The sequence below is a fragment of the Centroberyx affinis genome, unplaced genomic scaffold (genome assembly GCF_046629955.1).
Source record: "Centroberyx affinis isolate AG114_WGS23_722 - 3 ecotype Tasmania unplaced genomic scaffold, CSIRO-AGI_Caff_v1 ptg001495l_1, whole genome shotgun sequence".
Taxonomy (NCBI): domain Eukaryota; kingdom Metazoa; phylum Chordata; class Actinopteri; order Beryciformes; family Berycidae; genus Centroberyx; species Centroberyx affinis.
This window is the reverse complement of record NW_027279960.1, coordinates 301,248-323,227: the sequence shown is the minus strand read 5'-3', so window position 1 is coordinate 323,227 and position 21,980 is coordinate 301,248. Positions and strand designations below refer to the sequence as shown.

At 40.6% G+C, this 21,980-nt stretch overlaps 1 protein-coding gene across 1 annotated transcript; it reads left to right on the top strand.

Annotated features, from left to right (window-relative positions):
• The first annotated feature begins 941 nt into the window (after positions 1-941).
• Positions 942-21,787, top strand: LOC139650477 (CD276 antigen-like). Its single transcript, XM_071527160.1, has 10 exons — positions 942-1,899; positions 4,662-5,036; positions 5,439-5,744; positions 7,508-7,606; positions 10,509-10,540; positions 16,297-16,339; positions 17,734-18,096; positions 18,213-18,494; positions 20,590-20,691; positions 21,038-21,787. The coding sequence occupies exons 1-10, from the start codon at positions 1,851-1,853 to the stop codon at positions 21,163-21,165; spliced, it is 1,779 nt and encodes a 592-aa protein (XP_071383261.1). The 5' UTR covers positions 942-1,850; the 3' UTR covers positions 21,166-21,787.
• The last annotated feature ends 193 nt before the right edge of the window (positions 21,788-21,980 follow it).

Below are 21,980 nucleotides of genomic sequence, written 5' to 3'. Positions count from 1 at the left end.
TACTATAGCCATACTACTACTATAGCCATACTATTCATATACTATACTTCACAAATATCCCTTAGATACGAAAGTCCATTCCGATTCAATATACATCGCTAACTGATATACTTAACCAGGTTATTTGCAACAATTTTGTTGAATCAAACGGTGCGCGCACCAAAAATGCTGTCAGGAGGATGAAAGTTGTCAAGCTACACATTTTTTCTTGCTTTTTATAGCAAGAGCACATGGGCTGATAGTTCAAGTACAGGATACAAGCAGTGAGATAGTATTGTTATGCAAGCACCAGCCGACAAGCTGAGAAATATTTCATATTTCATGACTGCATACTTGTTGTGCTTGGGATATGAATCATTACAATGACCATGAGGTTAACGTGCAAACTGTATTTTTAGCTACATGTGGTGACTCTTGAAAGTCACAATGAAATGAAAAATGACTTTTTCACCTTGTTACCTTATTTTCATTGTTATAATATACAAATTTAACAATGAATGTAGTAGTATCTTTAATGGTGACTTCATAGTGTACCAGTCGATGTATATAAAAATTCCATGTTGCCATCTCATGGTTTTGAATTCTCCGCCCCTCCAATCAAATCAAACTGCCTTTCTCTCCCAGACTGATATCCCATTGGTTTACACTTTTGAATGATCCCTCAGGAAATACATTGCATTAAGTTTCATTGACGTTTCATTGTGCTATTTTTAAGAACAACGTCCCTTTTCGATGGACGCCACAGATGAGTGAGCGTGCGCTGTGACCTCTTGATATTGAACCCGAAAACAGAGATGAGTAATATCATAACTCTTGCTTTCCTTTCTGTGAGCTCTGTTATCCAAATTGAACCCACATCAAACTTGCAGCATCAAACCCACATCCAAATGTGTGTGAAGCTGTAGGTTGCTCACAGCTGTGTGCTTTCGTCAGTCTAGTATCAAAAGCTCGAAGAATGCAGTTAGGCCTTGTGGCAATTAGTTTAGTGTGCTGCCCTGCTGCATGGGAATTTTCACTGCTTCAACCAGTTTTTGTCACTGTTAAGCATCAATTTGCTGTGTATGAAGACAACACAGAGAGATGGTAATGGGTTAAATGGAGGCAGATGACCTTTAGCACCGTCTTGGATCTAAGTAGGGAGACACAGAGGAATAAAGTAAAAGAGAGATTGTGAGAGCAAGAGAGTGAGGGGAAGGCAATAGAAAAGGAGAAGGAAAGATGGAGAGAGGAATGTACACAGGCAAAGAGAGAGAGAGAGAGAGAGATTGAGAAAGCAAGATGGATAGAGAGATAGAGAGGGAGGGGAGAGACAGGAGTCAGTTTAACAGTCTGTGAAACATTCCAAATCAGTCTCTGAGATTTAGGAAAATAGACTCCACAGATTTCAGAGGAAGGAAATGAGCATGTGGAGGAGAGAAGGAGAGAGTGAAAGAGAGAGAGCGACTCTTATGACTCAGCATCTTATTATTTTCCGGGTGACCGGAGCCCAGACAAAGGCAGCAAGTCTGCTTTAGGTAAATCTGATTTATTTGGATAGTCCAGTGTTGATACTCATCTATCAGGTGACAAAATGTAGATGTTCACCAAAGTGTCACATGACTATTTTTACCCTGACCTTAGCCTTGAACCTATTTGTAACCCTAATGCCAACCCAAAGACTTCTAATTTGCACTATCCAAATACAGTGTGATTTTGCTTCATAATCTCTATGCAAGAAACATAGTTATGCAGGAAGCTATAACATTGTGGGCGTGGCCAGCTGATCAGATAAGATCTAACCCTCTGAATCATATTTTGAATCTGCCTACTTCCTGATATCAAAGCAGAGCACAAGTGCAGGTTGATCTGACATGAAGGGGTTTATCTTCCAGAGAGGATTTCTGTCTGCTTTCGTGGTTGGTAAGTTATCACTCATGACTTTTTTTTCACTTGACTTTTTCTATGAGCTCATTACTCCACTGACTCAATGGGAAACTGTATAGCATGGCTGAAGTCAAGACAGTTGGTTGCGACTGTGTGCACAAACTGATTCCACTGACATTAACAACATCAAAGATTAGTTTGTGTGTGTCAGGATAGGAGGAAATAATACTACGGTTTGCTTAGCTATTTGCATGATATGATTCCCTCGGAGCTACTATACACTCAGATATGCCCTTATCACTTTTTACTGCATGATTGCTGCACACTGGCAGTCCCTCAGGAGGACATAACTGAATTTAAAAAAATTTTCATTTAATTTAACCATGATGTAAGCAGATGGTCTCACTGAGATGGACATCTCTTTTTTCAAGAGAGACCAGAGAGCAAAGGCAACCATAAAACAGACAAAGAAAATAAACAGTACGATTCAGTCACGTGTTCCAGCGGTTAGTCTGAACAGACATGACAGCTCAGTGCGTTCAGAAAATGTCCTTCATTCAATCAGACTTATGCAGAAAATGCCTGACAGTGAGTTAAAGAGAGATGCCAGCCACATTATGCCAGATAAACAAATCATTGTTGTCTGGTGAATACCTCATAACTCCAATTTTGGTGATTTTCATGTTTTAACGTATTACACGGCCCTTTGTGGGTTGAGAAAGTTGTACGACCTCTTGGGCTTATGAAACCCTTTCAAAACGTAAAATGCAATGGTGGTCAAGCTAAAATCAAGGCTGTTTGTCTTGGCTCCTGAAAGCTGACTCTTTGGAGATATGGTGAATTGGATATCCAACGATATGCAGGATGCCCCACCTACAGCCCAGGATAAACGCAAAATAGAGACAGAGACTGTAAAGGGACGAGCGTTGGGGACCAAGGACCCAGGTCTGGTGTTTTTGGTCAAGACACAGACTGGACGGCATGAAGGAAAGGGAAAAATCTTAAAAGTGATGTTGAACTTTGGTAGTATCTTGGGCTGTGTAGCTTCCTCCATGATATAAACCCAAAATCAGCGATAATCTGATATCTGTTGCTCTGGTAGAGCAGTGGTTCTCAACGTGGGGTCCCGGGACCACCAGGGGTCCTTGAGGGGGTTCCAGGGGGTCCCCAGAAAATGGATGAATTGTTAAACTTCACCATTATTTAATTTACAAGAAGTCAACACAGTTATAGAATGTAGAAGAATGACTGTTTTGATCATAGCTTCAGTGTTATCTCTCTACCTACAATATAGATAGTCATGGAATTCTGGACAAAATCATATCTAACAATACAAATATTCTCAGATTTGGGTCTGAGAGGCAACATCTCATCAAATGGGGGTCCATGGCCCTAATGTGTACTGAATTTGCGGCCATTGGTATGAAAAAGGTTGAGAATCACTGTGGTAGAGGACATGGGAGAACAGTGTTTTTTTTTCTCCCTCCATTCACTGCCATTGTATGGAGGAACAGAAAATCACACTTCAGATTCTGACAATATATATAAAAAAACCCACTGCTGCTGAATTGTTTTTAAGTGAATCGCCTTCTTTATGTTTATTAAACCTTTCAGTCTGAACAAATGTAACTGTGACCGGTGAAATTCTGCGTTGTGTGGAAGGTGAAGGAAGGACCCAAAACCAGGATGTCTTTGGACCTGATGTCCGTTTATTCTGACCTGACATGAAATAAAACCAAACAAATCCTCCAAGTGAATATGTCACTCCAGCTCCTCTCCCATAGGGGAACACAGCATCCAGACAGGTGCATCCAGACTTTATGACAGTTGGGATAACAAAAATAGAAATATGAATGATAAGAAACTATAAGATGGATTGTGATAATACGGGAGGAAAAATGACACCCACCTCTCCCAGAGGTGAAGGGGGGACAGGAAGTTTATGGGGCTAGGAGAAGGAGGGGTGCAGGAGGTGGGGCTCTTACTGTACATACTGTAGCCTATATGACAGCAGAAGTAGAGGTAGAAGAAAACTGTCAGGTATACAAATTAAAATAACAGGTTTACCTCAGTAGTGTACATTTGTTACGTTTGATATATCACAGTGATTATGGCGGGACATATGCAGCTCAAGTGCCTGTTGTATAAATAGATTGTGGTTCAGGAGTGCCCCCTGCTAGCCTGTGTAGTTTTTCCTTTGTTTCCACTTCCCTTGTCTCGGTTTGTGTCACATAATCATCTTAGGGGCAGGAAGTTACCAGGTTGTGTGAGTGCTCACCAAGATGAGTAATCATGTGAAAGTGTCTTCTTTGGAAGCTGTTGCCATAGCTCTCAGTTTGTAAGCAGGATATAAATGAGATATTGTGGTTAGATAAGAACCAGTCGAGTGCAGTGAGAAATATTTCATGTTTTGACTGCATACTTGCAGTGCTTGGGATATGAAATATATATATTTTAAGCTGTAAGAAAAGAAAGTTCAACAAAGCTCAATGTATAAGACCCGTTCAAGACAGGAGCCGTTCAAACACACGGTGAACATCAGTGTGGAGGTTTTAACCTCTGGCTGTTTCAAGCCCGACGAGTGGCAAGTGTTGGGACAGGAAATGGACCAGCTGAGGGGGAAGAGTGCGGGACGGTAGCTAGTTGCATATATGTCGCTTTAGCTTTTGCTGTCAAGTCAGCCCTTTTATATAACCATAAACTGTTACTCATAGAAAACAACTCCTAGAAAAGATCAGAGAGCAAAGGTGATTTGTGATTGTTTGCTTTGACTAAATCTCCTTTCACTTTCTTTGTAGTTTTCCACTTGGTTCTTCCACTGCTGGCATCATCTGAGAACACAAATATCAACAGAACAAGAGGAGCCGCGGCTCTCTGGCTGTGCCATCATAACTTAAGTGAACCGTTCCAGCCTGCAGAAAGCCGGATATACTGGCAGGGTCAAGGTGACTCTAACATTGTTGTCCATGTGTACAACAAAGGACAAGAAGAGTTTCAAACACAAAGTGAGACATTCAGAAATAGGACCAAAATCTTTCCAGATCAGTTACCTTTGGGAAACCTTTCACTTGTCATTGAGCCAGTGAAGCTGGGAGACGACCGGACCTCCTCTGAGGTTGTTTTTATGTCAAGCAGAACAGAGAAAGTCTGCCAGTGGACTCTATATGTTGCAGGTATGATGGTCTGTATTTATAATATGTCAAATGAACTGATGATTTGATGAATTGATAAAATAACACAATTCTTGTTGTCATATTCTTTTAAATTAATTGATGTTTCTGTTTTGATGTAGCTCCAGACTCTAAAACTCCAAGATATCTTTATTCCTGGCATTTTATGATTAAGTCTGTGAAATTTGTCACCATTTCCTGTCACAGTTGCTTTTCTTGTAACTGTGTGCCATCACACTGAGAAGCGTCGCTAGAAACACGTCGCCACCAAAACCATTGTTTTCCTGTTGTACAGTGCACTCTCTTCTTCTGCAACGTGCATCACGTTTTTCTGGAGGTTTTTAGGCACGCTGTTTTGATTCGCTAAACCCGCTAAACCTAATCCTAAACCCAAACCCTTTCCAGCTCCCTTCCAGGTCCCCAAAATTGAAATAGATCCCACAAAGATGACAGCAACCTGCAGCACACAGGGAGGTTACCCTAAACCTGAAATCACCTGGAAGTCCCGGGACACTTCCCAGGCCTCTGAACGAACACTGGAACCACACGAGGTTCAGACCAGCGTGACCCTGGAGGAAGATGGCACCTACAACATCAGCAGCAGAGTCAACTTCACAGAGTCTGTGAAGTCTGTCTCCTGCCATGTTTACAACCCCACTTCAAACCAGACTGTCAGCGCAACCAGAGACACTACAGATCCTCCTCCTCCAGGTACCGGTGTTTTTTTTTATTTTGTTATTTTTTAAAGGTCCCATATTTGCTTATTTATTTTTATAGCCCTCTTTGATTATAAAGGATTATAAAGGCCTCTTTGATTATAAAGGAGGAAGGTGAAAGTATCAAAATGCACGGTCGCCAACTAAATCCACACAATCCATATTAGAAAAGCGAGCCTCTAAACGAGCCGTTTGGACTTAGGTAACTTTGTGCCGTCACAAAGGTTCGCTCATTATCATTTGTCCGCCTACAGCACCGTGGCTTTTGCAAGAAATAATAGGCTAACAAAGCATAAAAAAGATAAAAAAAATAAGAATTTACCATTCTGAAACGTGTTGTAGTCTTGGTTGGTTGTCTTCTGTTCGTTCACATTCAGGATCTGACTCTGGCTCAAAAATGTATGGTTTGATCAAATGACGTTGAGAGGCTGTCATTGTTTATTTACAGAGAGGTTTCACTACAGTTAAATCAGAGTTAAACACCTGTGGCTAGCGGAGCCGTGGTGTCTCTTGAAACGGTTAGCCAATCAGAACAGAGGGTCGTTAATATTAATGAGCCTTAAAGACACAGAGACAGAAACAGCCTGTTCTTGGTAAGGCTCAGAGAGATGCTGGAAAATGAACGTGTACAAACGGATTGAGAGTGTTTTTGATACATGACACCTCAAGACATAAAATAAAACACTGGAAATTGTAAAATATGGGACCTTTAAGTTTGTGCCAATCGTCTAGGTTCCCTTCTCCTTTCCATCTTTCCTGGTTTGTTTGCAAACAATCAGCATAGTTGCAGATATCAAGACTTGTTCTCCTCCCTTCAGAAGAAGCCATTAGCTGCCATTCACTCTTCCACAGAGCGAAAGAATCCATCACAATAAACAGTCAAGTGTTTTCATCTCAGTGCTGTGTTACGTTCCGCTCTGCTTCCTGTCAGTCAGCTGACACCCACAGGAAGAAATGGAAGTCTCCTCCAGGAAATAATCCCTCAAAATCTTCTTTACTTTCACATTCATGTAATTTTATTTAGGCCGTCATTGTTAGCCGGGAGAGCAGTTTGTTCTAAGCTAGGTTTGACACCATAAAGTTTGTATTAAAAAAACAAGGAAAAATTAGTAAATGTTAAAAAATACTTACTAACTAATAACTAACTAGACGTGGACAGCAGTAAATGGGCTATAACTCGGTATTCACCTTTGTTACACACATACAGTATATATGTATCTTTTTTGCCTTTATTAGACAGATGAAAGTTAGGAAAAACAGGAAAGATTGGGAGAAAGAGGGGGAATTTTGGGTTTGATTAATGTAATGTGATAAAGGAAAAATCCAGCCTTGGATACTCCTACACTCTTATACTCAGAATTCTGACTTTAATCTCAGAATTCTGACTTTAAAATCAGAACTCAAATACATTTTTCACATGTGGCCCTAATCCTCTTCCGTAGATTTAAGCATGTTGCTGTGTGAAAAGCCCTCTTGTTCACTACTGTTCAGTGTGAGTGTCCCTCCACATGACAGACATAATACATCACATGGACGAGTTTACAAGATCCTGAAATGAGATTCAGTTATTGTCTTAATCCAGGGGTGGATCCTAAGCCGCAGGACCCAGGTTCAAGCCCCCTTGTCCTCAAGATGTCATACATATTTTTGACAGGCTCCCCAGTGGTTGGATTTGAACTTATCCTCTATTAGTTTCATGTGTTAAACAATGTTACAGCCTAACACTGTATTGTATTTGTCTTTATGTTCTTCCAACAGTGAGCAGCCACACTGAAGCTATAGTTGTCGCTGTTGTCGCTATTGTCATCGCCGCTATCATCGTCAGTCTTGCAGTGTGGACTTATGTGTGCTGCAGAAGTGAGTGGTGCATTCCATTCTCCTCAACTTATGATTGAATGTTTGATGCAACATAATTCCCTGTGATAAATATTAAATTATTTAACTGCTAATAATAAAGACAGGTGTTAAGCCTGTATTGCCAGAATTCCAACATTTACCCAAAGTAATAATTGGGTAATATTTTTTCTAAAAAAGACAATTCTTTCACTTTTTCACTCTCCCCTCTTCCTACCCAAACCCCCTCTCTTTCTCACTCTTTCTGCAATTGTTTGTCCATCAGGACATGCAGTAGGTGTATGCCTGTTATCAAAGGAAAAGTGTTATACTAGACCAGGGGCCAGATGCATAAAACTCTGTCGATTCAAATCTGTTTGTACAAAATTGAAGACTTCAGACTTATAAAACCGTGCTTACGTGTTCTTGACATATTCTTCTGTTTTCTAATCTCAATCATCATGAAACTGTGCGCATGTGCACGAGCCTAATGAATAGCCATAAATGGATGCTGACACACTGCTATTAACGTGGCGTGGACATAAATGCTAATCATAACAGGGGCCAGAAAATCAGACTTATTTGATATGATGTTTTGCGATATTCTTATTCTCACATTCTTGTACAATTTAATTGAACCTATTTACTACTAAAAACACCCCGCTTGTGGAAACAAGGATGGTAACACACACATCTGTAGATGTTGTTATATAAAACTGTTGAGACCTAATAGGCCACTACAGTATGGATGAAAAGATTAAGGCTCCAAATAAAATGTTGCCCAAATTCCCTCTTCAACATGTTCCTTGTCTTTGCCACATTGCTATATCACACTCTGCTCAGCTGACTCAGAAAAGTCTGTGTACATGGTGTAAAACGTGGAGGTTCGCACACTCTCACTGCACATTACTTATTTATAAATACTAGATTCTGCGTGGAAAGTGGCGTTTGCATTCTTTTTGTGCGACACATCATTTATACATCTGACCCCTGGAGTCTCAAACTGTGTGATGGAGGGCCGAGAGTCTCTGGGTTTTCATTACAACCAAACACTACAGCAGCTGACTTCACTGATCAGTTCCTCCTCTCTGGTTGAAGGTGTGTTACTGAGGGAGTTCACATGCTCACTAATAGCCCAGTAACTGGGAAGTCAGTCCAAAAGTGAGTTTTCCTGGTCGCATGATGTTTCCTGCTTCCGGGGACGTTGTTCTCTATCCGGTTATGTTTGCACTAATGTGCAGAAAAACAATTACAATTTCACATTTGGCAGACGCTTTTATCCAAAGCGACTTACACATGAGATTTGCATACAACACAAGCAAGTTTCTAGATAGGAGAGAACAACGAGAGTAAGTGCTATAGAGCTAAGTTCTGGTCCAACAGGACAAAGGTGCTACGAGACAGTGCAACAAGCTAAGTTCTGGTCCAACAGGACAAAGGTGCTACGAGGGAGTGCTACAAGGCAGTGCTATGAGGTAATGCATAGAGGGCATCAAATTTTTTTTTTTTTTTTTTTTTATGAAAGGAGGTATTCGCTAAAGAGCTGGGTCTTTAGCCTTTTCTTAAGGATAGAGAGGGATTCTGCGGATCGAATGGAGTTTGGCAACTCGTTCCACCACCGGGGAACCACAGAAGAGAAGAGTCTGGCTAGAGACTTAGGGCCTTGCTGTGGTGGCAGCACCAGGCGCCGCTCCATGGCAGAGCGTAGTGAGCGGGAGGGAGCGTAGACCTGAATGAGGGAGTTCAGGTAGGTTATTGTTTTGTAGGCGAGCATCAAGGACTTGAACTTGATGCGGGCAGCAACTGGGAGCCAGTGGAGGGATATGAATAGCGGAGTGACATGTGCTCTTTTGGGCTGGTTGAAGACCAGACGCGCCGCCGCGTTCTGGATCATCTGCAGAGGTTTGAAAGTACAGGCCGGGAGCCCTGCCAGTAAGGAGTTGCAGTAGTCAAGGCGTGATATTACAAGAGCCTGTACCAGGAGTTGTGCTGCATGCTCAGACAGGTAGGGTCTGATCTTCCTGATATTGTATAGAGCAAATCGGCATGACCGAGCAACAGAAGTCACATGCTCCTTGAAGGTTAGCTGGTCATCAATCATGACACCCAAGTTTCTGGCAGACTTTGTGGGTATGAGCTCAGTTGATTCGAGCTGGATGCTGATTTGTTGTTGTATAGAGGGACTGGCTGGGATGACAAGGAGCTCAGTCTTTGACAAGTTAAGCTGAAGGTGGCGTTCCTTCATCCAAGCCGAGATGTCGGCGAGGCATGCCGATATCCGCGCTGAGACTGTGGGGCCGTCTGGCGGGAACGACAGGAGGAGCTGGGTATCGTCAGCATATGAATGATAAGAGAACCCATGTGAGCGGATCACTGCACCCAATGAGGTGGTGTATAATGAAAAGAGAAGGGGTCCAAGCACTGACCCTTGAGGTACCCCTGTGGACAAGTAGTGGGATTTAGACACTTCCCCTCTCCAAGACACTCTGAAGGATCTCCCTGAGAGGTAGGAACAAAAAAACAAAAACAAAGAAAGAAGTCAGACTAAGTCTATAAATGCAGCGAATAATTTGAAAGATTGAGCAAAAACCTAACTCTTATATTCGGGATTCTCATAATGCGATAACGGCCTTTATCCCATCAAGGAAATTGCACCATTGTGTTTACATGACCACTTGAATAATCATAATAAGCAGCTGCTGTGGTGTTTGGTTGAATGAAAACCATCCTCTCTCTGCATGGCTCACAGTTTGAGACCTCTGTACTAGGTGACAAGGAAGCATTTGATTCTACAGTGTAAAAAGATTCTGTCATTGTCCCATTGTATTGATATTGAAAATGTTTTATTTTCTAACCCCTCCCTCCCTCCCTCTCTCCCTCCCTCCCTCCTTTAATTTTTTCTCCCTCCTTTCTCCCTCCTTTAAAGGAAGGAACGAGAACGGAAGCAATACACCCCACGTTTTCTTTCGATGTCGACAAACCGAAGACACCCACTGAGCAAAAGACGTGATTTCAACGTCGCGTCTATGCTTTAGCTCTCATATAGCCCAGGATCATTACGGCTATGTATAGACCTATTTTAGACCAAGCAGTAAATACATTATTACAATGAATAAACATCTGTAAATACCAAAAATATGCACCAGAGAAGTCCTGTAGAATAGCCTACAAGATAATTATCTGAGCACAAGAAGTAATTTCAACATTGCGTCTATGCGTAGCTCTCATATAGTCCAGGATAATATTGTCTATGTATAGACATCTAATAAACTTTCACTTTTCAACCCCATTTAACCTTAATTTAGCCTAGACGGCTATGGGCCATTTAGACGTGTTTTAAACGTCTAATCAACGTAAAATTGCTCAGTGGGCATTTAGCTATTCCAAAAGACAATTTTGGAAAAAGTTCATCATTCAATGACCATCGTTCAGCAAACAGAGGATGCAGTCTGTCAGGATCCTGTGTTATCAGGACTTAAGCTACCCATTATCCTTTAATGGTGTCATTATTCAATAGAATGTTCAATCATTGCCTCATTTTGAATAAGACTACTCAAATGCATCCTGAATATATGAAGATTAAAGAGTAAAGGTCTTCTCGGCAGCTGTTTGAGCTACTGTAACAGTCATGGTGCTTGTACTCCCATGTTTCAGACTGTAGTATAAGGTGCTGCACACTAATACAGAGGTGATGAAGTAGTAACAAGTCACTGATACAGATCTGCAATGTGCGATACGTCCAAAGGTACGTGGGAGACACCCGAGTGTGACGACGCTCCTAACTAAAGCTGTGATCCTGTAGTTAACTGGAAGTCTGTATTAAGGGGTATAATGAGCAACTCCTCCGCTCATGGAAAACTGTAACACACACCGATGTACTGTATCTGGATGAACCTAACCTCAAATATAAGAGTGGTGCAGGGGAATGTATGTGAGAATTTAGGTTCTGTGTCCACCGGGAACCTCTTCTGTAGTGTCATGATCAGTGTTGGGCAAGTTACTGGGAAAATGTAATCAGTTACTCTTTACTTATAGTAATCACGTTGCTTTACCAATTACTCAACAGGAGCAGTAATTAGTTACATTAGTCGTTATATTACTTTCCGTTTCATTGGCAGTAGCGGCTCCTTGTTTTTCCCTGAGAATTACATTGCTGATAAACTGGATGTTGTGTTTTTCGCTGTGGAAAGCATTTTGCTGCCACACAACTGAGATCAATTCAATGTAATGGGAAAACTTCCAGCTGCTGAAAGTCTGCGTCTCACCCTCCATTTTTTGTTTTGCTTTTTAGCTAACAACCAATGTAAACCTGCCGCATGTCCTTAAGATACAAATGACAAAATCACAACATGGAAAAAAAAAAAAAAGAAAAAAAAAAAAAACCCCATATGAAGTGCAGAGCTCTTTTGCACAAGACATACTGTCACTGTGTCAAACTGATCATTTCCCAGCACACCTTTTGTTTTTTCACTATAGTTGTAGTGTAGTCCTTTTAGTGTTTATGTCTATGTACAGTATCTATCTATGTTAATTTTCTCATTGTGTTGTTCAATGTTAATTCTCTATGCATAGCATTATGGCCTGTTGCACTTCCTCAGCATAGGCTGGCTGTTTTTCTTATGAAATATTCTATTTATAATATTATTAAAGTTGGGTTTCTCAAGTTTTCCTCTGTGTGTTTTATCATTTCACTTTCATCATGAGCGTAACTGTAATACATATTTATGTTTTATCACTTGTCAGCTTTGTTTCAGGGCTGTGTAATACTTTGTCTATTTCCAGACACTAGCCTTACAGTACATGATCATAACACCTTTATGCTATAATAGGTCAGTTTGCATAGAGGCCTATTAGAACAGCAGGGCTACTTTGTGTGTGTATGTTTCATCTGTAACTCCTGTTGTTTGAAGTGTGTCCTCGAATACTTCCCTTCATAGATATCATGTGAATGAAGTGTGATTCTAGGGTAATAATGTTAGGAAAATAACTATAATTATTAGGAGTCAAGGACAGAGGTAGAATGGAGAAGTGATTGGAAAGTTAATCTCTACAAGAGAGGAAGAAGGGATTTGTTTATAGGTAAGAGGCAGTTAGAGCGAGTAGAGGTGGTGTTTTTGAACCGCTTCATTTAGGCGACATACTACTAAGCTAGCTGATATTGATCACAGATTTTGAATTTCCATACTACAATGGCAGACTTTCTATTTCAGGGTCACTGACTCCTGTTCATTTTGACCACAGGCTCTGGGCAAATTCAAAAGATATCTTTAGATGTTCAAATGCTGCAAACTGGCCTGTTTGGAGGGACTTTAATAATTGTGTAGTAAGGGGACCAAGTCCATTTAGGATGCATTCCCTGTTAGTCTGAAACTGAGGCTGCTACAGAGATGTGACAGCCTCGATATCTTGGTTACTCATGTACCAATACACTTAAACTATTAAGCTGTTACACTAGACAAGTGAAACATATAAATAGAACATGAGTCATGGAATTCAGGAGAAAGAGGAAGAAGAGTGAGTTTAGTGGTTCAACACTCTCGTCTCTAGGTTCTCATGGTTTCTTTACTGTAGACGACAGAGGAGGGGCTGCCTACCTATGGACGTGTGCAACTTCCTTCCTGCTTGCAGTCAGCGGTGAAGAAGCTAGGTGAAGGAAGTGCTGCACGGACTGGGAGTCACGAGTCACTCTAATCTGGTGAGTCTCAGCTGGTAGAGAGAGGGGCGAGAGAGAGAGAGAGAGAGAGAGAAAAGGAGGAGTTTTATACCAAAAATAACATCGACACTGACAAAATGAATTTTGGAGTGGAGGATTGGAGTTATTAAAAAGTGCATTATGGTAAGTTAAAGTTACTGACATACAAAATATTTATGCTTTTGAGGTTAGACTTGCCTGTGTTTTGAAATACTGACTGTTCCTTCGTCATTACTCCTTTTTGATTTGCGAGAGTTTCGGTGTTAAGAGTGTGCTGACTCATGAATTGTAATTGTTGTCTATTTATTATTGTTTGCAATGGTTATGTGATTACTGCTGGCTGTACAACAAATTGTCCCTCGGGGATAATAACGATAACCTTGAACCTTGAACCTTGCATGTGTTAATACAAAGAGAAACCTGTTGCACCCATATATTACAACAACTACAGACCAGCTATTTAGCAACCAGACAACACTGTTCTAGACACTGTATTCGTTTCACCCACCACATTTCCACATTTGAAAGTCTCAGATTGACTGATTAAAACCACAAGGGAGGAACCACAGTGGTTTCCTCTCTTGTCTTGTAAATTAAGATTCAGATTTGAGTTAAACGTTTGCATCAAGTGTTTATCCAAATCACTCTTTGCAGAACCTGTTGCTTCTGCTAATTGTCAAACAGATTAGATGTAGCACCTGTAAACATGAATGAGGCTACTGATTGGCCCCCCCAGCTGCCACCCCAAAATCTGGAGTTACAGTACTGTATGATTGACTGATGGCCATGCTTGAGGCGGGACCATTAAGCCAGCACACCCCCCGCCAAAAAAAATTATAAAATAAAAACAATAATAATAATAATTAACAGTATGAATGGCATTCACTGTATGAACCAAATGGCAAAGATAAAGGCAGCACACACCTGAAGTATAAATATGCAGGGCCTATTATAAGGACGAGCACTCACAGCTCTCTTCTTCCAATTATGATTTTATTATTATTTTAGAAGCAACAGTCCACTGAAACACATGGGTGATTTCGGGTGATGCCTTCCTCAGCGTGACCTACATGTTTATCTCTTATCTCTTATCGTCTGATAGTATTGTATTTGTGGCTGTGATCGCTCTTAAAGATTAGAGATCTCAGCCAATGAGTAGAGCACGTTTTCTTTGTCTTCAGCCTACATTTCTTTATATGCATACCAGGGTTTCCGTTATCCGGTAATTACATATCATAATGTCTGGTGAAAATTCCCTCTAAGCACAATTATTGGAACATTGTGCTCCTTGTTTTACTGAGACTGAGTTACAGCAACAGGTTGAGTTCTACTCCCAGTCTATCTCCCGACGAGTAGCTTTGAGTCCCTTTCAGTAAAGTAATAATAAATATTGCACCACGTGAGTTGATTTAAGTGACATGAGACACAACTGGGGAGGATTTACTAAATTGTTTTGAATGTAGCGTAATGTATTAACCAATCAAGGGCGATGTGTGTGTGTGTGTCAGGTGAAGGTAAGATGCCTTTGTAGTTTATTTTCATGACTTTTTGCTGGGCTGTGCTTTTTACATATTTACTGTGTTGTTTTTCTTGGTTGTAGATTGCGTATTTAGCAATTGGCAATGTGTGACGATGGTTAACAGGACATGCACGTTGCACATTTGGCATTGCGTAATGGTAAAAGCATATGGCAATTTGGCAACAAAATACATGTCAGAAATGAAGTAAAGTGCAAATTTTCATAGTAGATGATCCTATTTTTCTATTTTGCATGGTAACGTTGTGTGTGTGTGTGTGTTTGAGAGCGATAGCGTTATGCACGTGAGTCTATTGACAGGACTTATTTTATTTGGAATATAATGTATAAGCAAAAGTAGCCTACTTTTCAACAAAAAATTTTATAAATCTACATGCCTTGATGATGTCATTTTTTATATAGCCTACCTTTAAGCTCAATAAACAACTAACCCGGGACACGTGGACTGGCACCACGTGACCCCTGATGCATACAGATAGAAGGCAGATTAAAACTCCTCCTTTCGAGAGAACACCACCCACACAGCAACAGGACCTGCCTACATCTGTCTTAAATGCAGCGCTCAGTGCCGCCCTTGCTCGAGTCTGTGCCCCACCCCGACCACCCCAGTCACAACAGCCTGGACACGCCACTGCATGTACCAATACACTTACATTATTATACTCATGTCAAAGTAAAACACATCGACACAACACAAGGCACGAATCCTAGAAGCCGCTGAAGAGGAAGAGAGAGAGTGTGAGAAAGTTTTAAAGTGACAGTCTCTTAAACACTCTTATCTCTACGTCCTCATGTTTTGTGTAACCTATAATTATGGTTTACAGCCAATCAGAGGACAAGGGCCACTTCCCTGGCAGATTCATTCTTTGCATGACTGCAGTCAGCGGTGAAGGACCTCAGGTGAAAGGACTGCTGCACGGGCTGGGAGTGACTCTAATCTGGTGAGTCTCAGCTGGTAGAGTTTTATGTCAAAAGGAGCTATCCTGCGTTTTGAAAAACAGTGGAGGATTGGAGTAAAAAAAAAAAAAAAAAAAAAAAAAAAAAAAAGGCACATTAAAGGAAGTTAAAGTTATTGAAGACTTTGACATTTATGCTTTTGAAGTTACACTTTCGTGTGTTTTGAAATATTGACTGTTCCTTCTTCATTCCTTTTTGATTTACAAGAGTTTGTGTTAAGAGTGTGCTGACTCATGAATTCTATTTTTATTGCATGCCAATTGCCAAATGCTCTGCAACAGCCTCCGGATGATGTGCTCAGATTTACTTGAGGAACACACCTATGTGTATGCCAACGTCTTATAATAGGCTCATTATTTTTTTTTTCTCTCATTTTTATGAGTAAGATAAATAGAGATTGCCCCCATCATGATAACTTAGCCTGTGTGTTTACACATGACACTGAGAGCAATGAAGTAACCACTTTGACATAGTGTAGGATATACTGTAGATACAGATAACTAAAAAAATCACTTGTTTTTTTTCCAGTGGCGAATGGCTTCTAGAGGACTTTTATTTTACCTTCTATGTGGTACGTTATCACATTCTTCATTTTTTCCGTCATTTTTTCATTGACTGACTCATTCAAACAGAAGTTGTTTGGCCAGTTACAGTAACTGGCCCAACAACTTCTGTTTGAATGAGTTTGTGCTCTGTGCGCTATCTGTGTTTATGTGTTTATACGGTGTAACTGCATGTGTGTATGTCGCTCTTGTCGTTCTAAGTTCTTAGTGCATGCTTCTGTTTCATGTCTGCATAATTCATCTGTGTTATATTTTATGACTCATGTGTATTGCTCTGAACTGTCTTAACTTTTATTATCTTTCTGCACTCACCTGCCCAGACACTACAGACGAAAATTATTTACAAGTATGTGTACTAATGTGCATTGGGTTTGCGTGGCTAACACTGAATATAGTGGTTTGTCTTGGTGTAATATATGGGTCGGCAAGAAAAGGCAGGAAACTATTAGTGTATCATAGTATAAATACCTAATATACCATGAGAGTATATTACTTCATATTAATACTGATACCTAGGCAGCCATGTGTGATGAGTGCACAGTAATTCCTTTACAACATCAAATTAGACCGTCATGTTGAGCTTTAATGACACATGTAATCACTTCAAGCTTCATTATGCAACTTTTGGCCTTGAGGCAAGAAGTCTCTTATCTTAATGAGCTGTCAGCTAGACCGAGATAACCCACATCTGTAAAGGAGTTGGAGCAGACGGCCTTTCCATTCTAAATAATGGGAAAATGGAAGGCCAAATGAATGAAAGTTTCAACTTAATAGGCTCTCAATGCTTTTTCAAACACCACCATGTGCCTTTTCAAGTGGGAAAGGGGAAGCGTGCTAAGCTATATCCTCTTTACATATGCTCCCTGTTAGTTTGCATCATGTTTCCGGGTATATGTAGCCAAAGAGCCGGCTGCTGCCTTGTTTCATGCCTTGGAACAGTGAGCACGGTTCACAAAACGTCCTCCATTTGGTAGCACAGGTCAGAAGGACTCCTGAAATGGCCGACAGTGAGTCAGAGGAGAGGGATGTCACACTGTACTGTACCAGATAACAGGCAGACCGCCTCAGGCTGATGGGCAGTCAAAACAGGAAGAGTTAAGGCTCTCTGACGTCTTACTGCGTCAAACAGCAGTAGTTACTTCACTTTGTGGCTGAATACAATTTAAAGAAATCCCAGACCTTGCATATGTTAATACAAAGAGAAACCTGCTGCACCCATATATTACAACAACTGCATACCCTCATATCACCAGATAACACTGGTGATACATTTTTCTAGACACTGTATTCATTTCACCCACCACATTTCCATGTTTGAAATTCTCAGATTGACTGTTAATGATTCAGATTGATACCATTTCCCCTCCAGCTAATGAATCTGTCTTAATGTGATCTGTTCTAGCACCAGTTATGGCTCAGAAACCGGTCAGTGCCACTGTCGGAGGGTCTGTCTTGATTCCCTGCTCCCTGAACTTGTCAGTCCATCCAACGAGGCTCCGTTTCTACTGGCAAGAGGACGACTCGGAAAAGGTTTTGTTCTTCTGGGACAAAAACGGGACTGAAGGACCAAGAGCGGAACAATACCGCAACAGATGCCGAGCCTTCAATACTGAGTTTAGTTCTGGAAATGTTTCCATTAGACTCGACAATGTTAACATGGAAGATGACCAGAAAACAATCTGGGTCAGCGCTGCTTTACTTGATAAGAACAACAGACCTGTCAAAGATTTTAGAAAAGAGTGTAAATCTACTTTGCAGGTTGTAGGTATGGACAACTTCCTTTGTCAGTGTGTTTCATCTTTCCAAAGTGACAAATCTACAAATCAAGGTATGTCTGGAATGTATAAATAGTGGTGCTCTTTCTGTCTCTCTCACACACAGCTCCCTACCAAGGACCGGTCCTGACCATTAACAAAGCAACAAACACTGTGACCTGTACAGCGCACGGCGGATACCCAGAACCTCAGGTGTCATGGACTGGCCTCAACAAATCCAGCGCTGCGCCCCTGAACCTGCAGGAAGCACAGACCTCCTCTGAACAAAACCCAAGAGACAAAACCTACACTGTCACAAGCACCGTCAGTGTCAAGGACTTGAAATCTGTGACCTGCAAGGTCCGTAACCCTCGATCCAATGAGAGCATTGAGGAAACCACAAAGATCGGTGAGTACAGCAGTTTAGAAAACAAAACAAGAGACAACAACAAACATAACAACAAGCAAAAGCACAATAGAAAAGGCAGAATCACACTACACAGATGACGTGTGATTCTGCTTTTAATGCAGTTAAGAACCAGCAGCCAGTTGCACAATGTTTTCCTTTACACAACAATGTTTATTTTATGCATTCTAGCATGAATCATACTGACTCAAAATTCATTTTAAAAAGATACTATTAGTTCAGTAGATTAGTATCTTTCATTGGTCAAAACTACATTAAGTGTCACTGTATTCCTTAGCTTAATAGAAACTGTACTTGAGGGTTCATAGAGACATAGAAACTGCACGACACTGAGTGTTATACTGACACAAACATCTAAGTACTGGTACACACAAATGTCAGGAGACACACACACACACACCGCAATATGTCATATTTTTTTACAAAATGCGGGGAAATTTATTACATATTGCGTTAAAGCTGCGTATTAGAAAATGCAGCAGATTATTACAAAATGTGGGTGTTATTATATAATGAAGTGAAAATATATTACATTTTGTTGTGTTATTACATAATGCGTTGTTACAAGCGATTTAACCATTATTTTCAACAGAGCAAAAGTTAGGCATTTCCCCCTCATTAGCAGGGTGGAAAAAAGTTATTTGTTTTATTGATGGCTAAAGAAAGTTGTAAATTTGTTATTCGTCAGTTCAGTGATCTGAATTCATGTTCAAGATATTGGTTGGAACTATTTCAGTTGGTGCAACCGTACTTAAAGCCGTTTCACGGATTTGCGGAATATTCGTGCAGGAATTTTCCACATGTGAAGCTTACACACCGAGTCCGGTGCAAAAATTTTGCATTCTAGTTCTATTTTTCCAATTTCGTATCAACAGGAAAAAACAAATTCCTTAATTATCTGAGAGAAAATGGACACAGAAAGTAGCAGTCACAACAACGTTATCTTCATTCTTTTAAACAGTAAAAAGAGGAGAAAGTGTTGGGACCATCCTATTTTGGAAGGGCGGACAGAACACAGAGAGTTTATAGGCTCATCCAGGAGCATGCCAATAACTATCATACTGAAATATGTGGCTGTAACACAAAGGTAATTCAATAATCAATAGCCTACATAAAAGTTCAAATGGTATAATATCATTGGGGTGTTTAGGACTACTCATTAGTCCATGATGAATATTTATAATTGAAACCAAACAAATATAGAAAAGAAAGAAGGTGACCATGGAGAGATGGATCACTCAGCTTTAGTCTGGACTACAGGCTTCTGCAGCCAAGCAAAGACCAACAGACCGCATCAATAACCTAATGTTGCCTACAAGGAAAAACACCACAGCCCACCTCAAAACTTCATATTTGGAAAGAAACCAGCCAAAAACACATTGCAACCAAATCAGGATCTGTGTATTAATTTCTAAAATACAAGCTAGCCATTACTTCATTATATTAAATATTACATGCACATCTCCAAACGTGCTTGAGTAGCAAAACGGCACAAAGAACTGAGCAATTAAATAATAAAACAATAATGAACTATAAGGTATTTAAAAGAAAACATGACTGACTCTTCAATCATCATTCACTGCATGGAATTCTTGGAATGCGCTTTTGCTCAGCTCACGTTTCCTATAGCCTGTCTTACAGTGTTATATAGTATTAAATAACAGGAAATAACCAGTATGGATAACATTTGCTAAATGTCAAATATTTGTACATATATAATGAACTCTGCCCATTAAATCCTTTTGGGAATGTGCGTTATGCAGCACTCGTCTCCTCTCTTTATTCCTCCGACCCAGTTATCACACTCACTTTTAGTGATCACGAAATTTCCGCCCTGGTGTGCAAGCTTCCATTATAACCCACAAAACATTTTTTTTAGAAATTTCCGTGTGAATAATCTGCACCGAAATTTGCACTTGGCGTGAAAGGGCTTTGAGTGAGACTTTACGTTCAAACTAGCCTATGTTTGAACTTAAGTTTAACCGGTGCAACTGGCTGCAGATATTCTTGGTGTTGGGATAGTGGGTAAAGCAGCACGACAATTTTTTTTTACTCTGTTATACTCTCTAACGTACAGGTGTGGAACAGCTGGGCCTCTCCAGTGGGGCTGTAGCTGGAATCGTAATTGCAGTTGTAGTTCTGATTGCAGTTGGTGCAGTTGCTGCATTCCACAAAAAACGTGAGTTGTTTTCATTTCTCCTTTATTGCCATGTTTTTGTCAGAAGACATCAATATATCTTTAATGAGAAAGAATGAACTCAGTTAACATAAACCAGTCTGAAGGACCAGTTATGATAAAGGTCTGCTGATGTCTAGAGAGTGTTTACCACCAGTGGTTAATAGGAGGGACACACCGCCATGTTGGAGGAGTGACAGCAAAAGGAAATACTGTCATTACCTCTCTGCTGTAGCTATCTCTCCTCCAACATGGCGGTCTGGATGCCATAACCAGAGGAATACGTTGTGTTTATTTCCCGATGACCCTGTCACCTAAACCTCATCCTTTGGTCTCTCCTTTATTTAAGATCCCGAAGTTTTCGGCCAGAGAAACAACCAGGTCTGCTGCTGTCAATACAAGGTGGCACAGCAAGAGGAAAGAAATGATGAAGAAGCGGATGCTGCCGAGCGAATAGAGTTGGAAGAACAGGGGTAACATAATAATGGCAGATCCCGGTGCAGACATTTTTGACGCGTTTTGAGACGTTTTACAGCTCCTCAAGGATATAAACTGTCCATTCCATGGGAGAGGCAGATCTGTGGCCGTTATCAGACACTGAACCCCTGTATACCAGTACACTATCAAACTGATTTATGGTTCTTGAAACATTTGTTTTTTTTTAGTTTTCTTATGTTTATTGAGTAGAATGCTCTCTAATTAAGGTAAAAGTTCACTTGTTTTGAACTTTTAACAGTTATGAATTTTAACACAACTGGAATTTTTGTGAAACTTTCGCAACCCTTGTCCTGAGTCCTTCCATTAAAAACAGCTCTGCCGCTCTTCTTCTGCGCCTCTTCCCTGTGAGCGGTAAAAAAAAACTAGGGGGGCTCACCGCACAGGGAAGCATAGAAGAAGAGTGGCAGCCATTTTAAGACATCCTTATGAAAACAACTAGGACAAGCTGGTGAGCAAGGTGAGATTTTATACTTTATTGCAAATACTGTGTAACAGTATTTGCAAATACTGTGTAACAGTATTTGCATACCTCAGCATACCTGCATACCTCAGAGGTAACGCCAAACAGCGCTCTCTCACCTCCTATTGAGTGATGCTCACTCGGCCGGTGTTAGTCTTGCTATGTGTGTAGACTCTGCAACTGCAGTGGCAAATGTGTGCCTAAAAATTGTTGCCGATGGTCAATCCTAAAAAAACATATTGGCAAACAGGCTATTACGTTTTCATAATGAAAGACGGCTAACCCAGAGTAGCAATGTAGTTGGGAATACATTGGGGAGTGATGTGGTTATCCT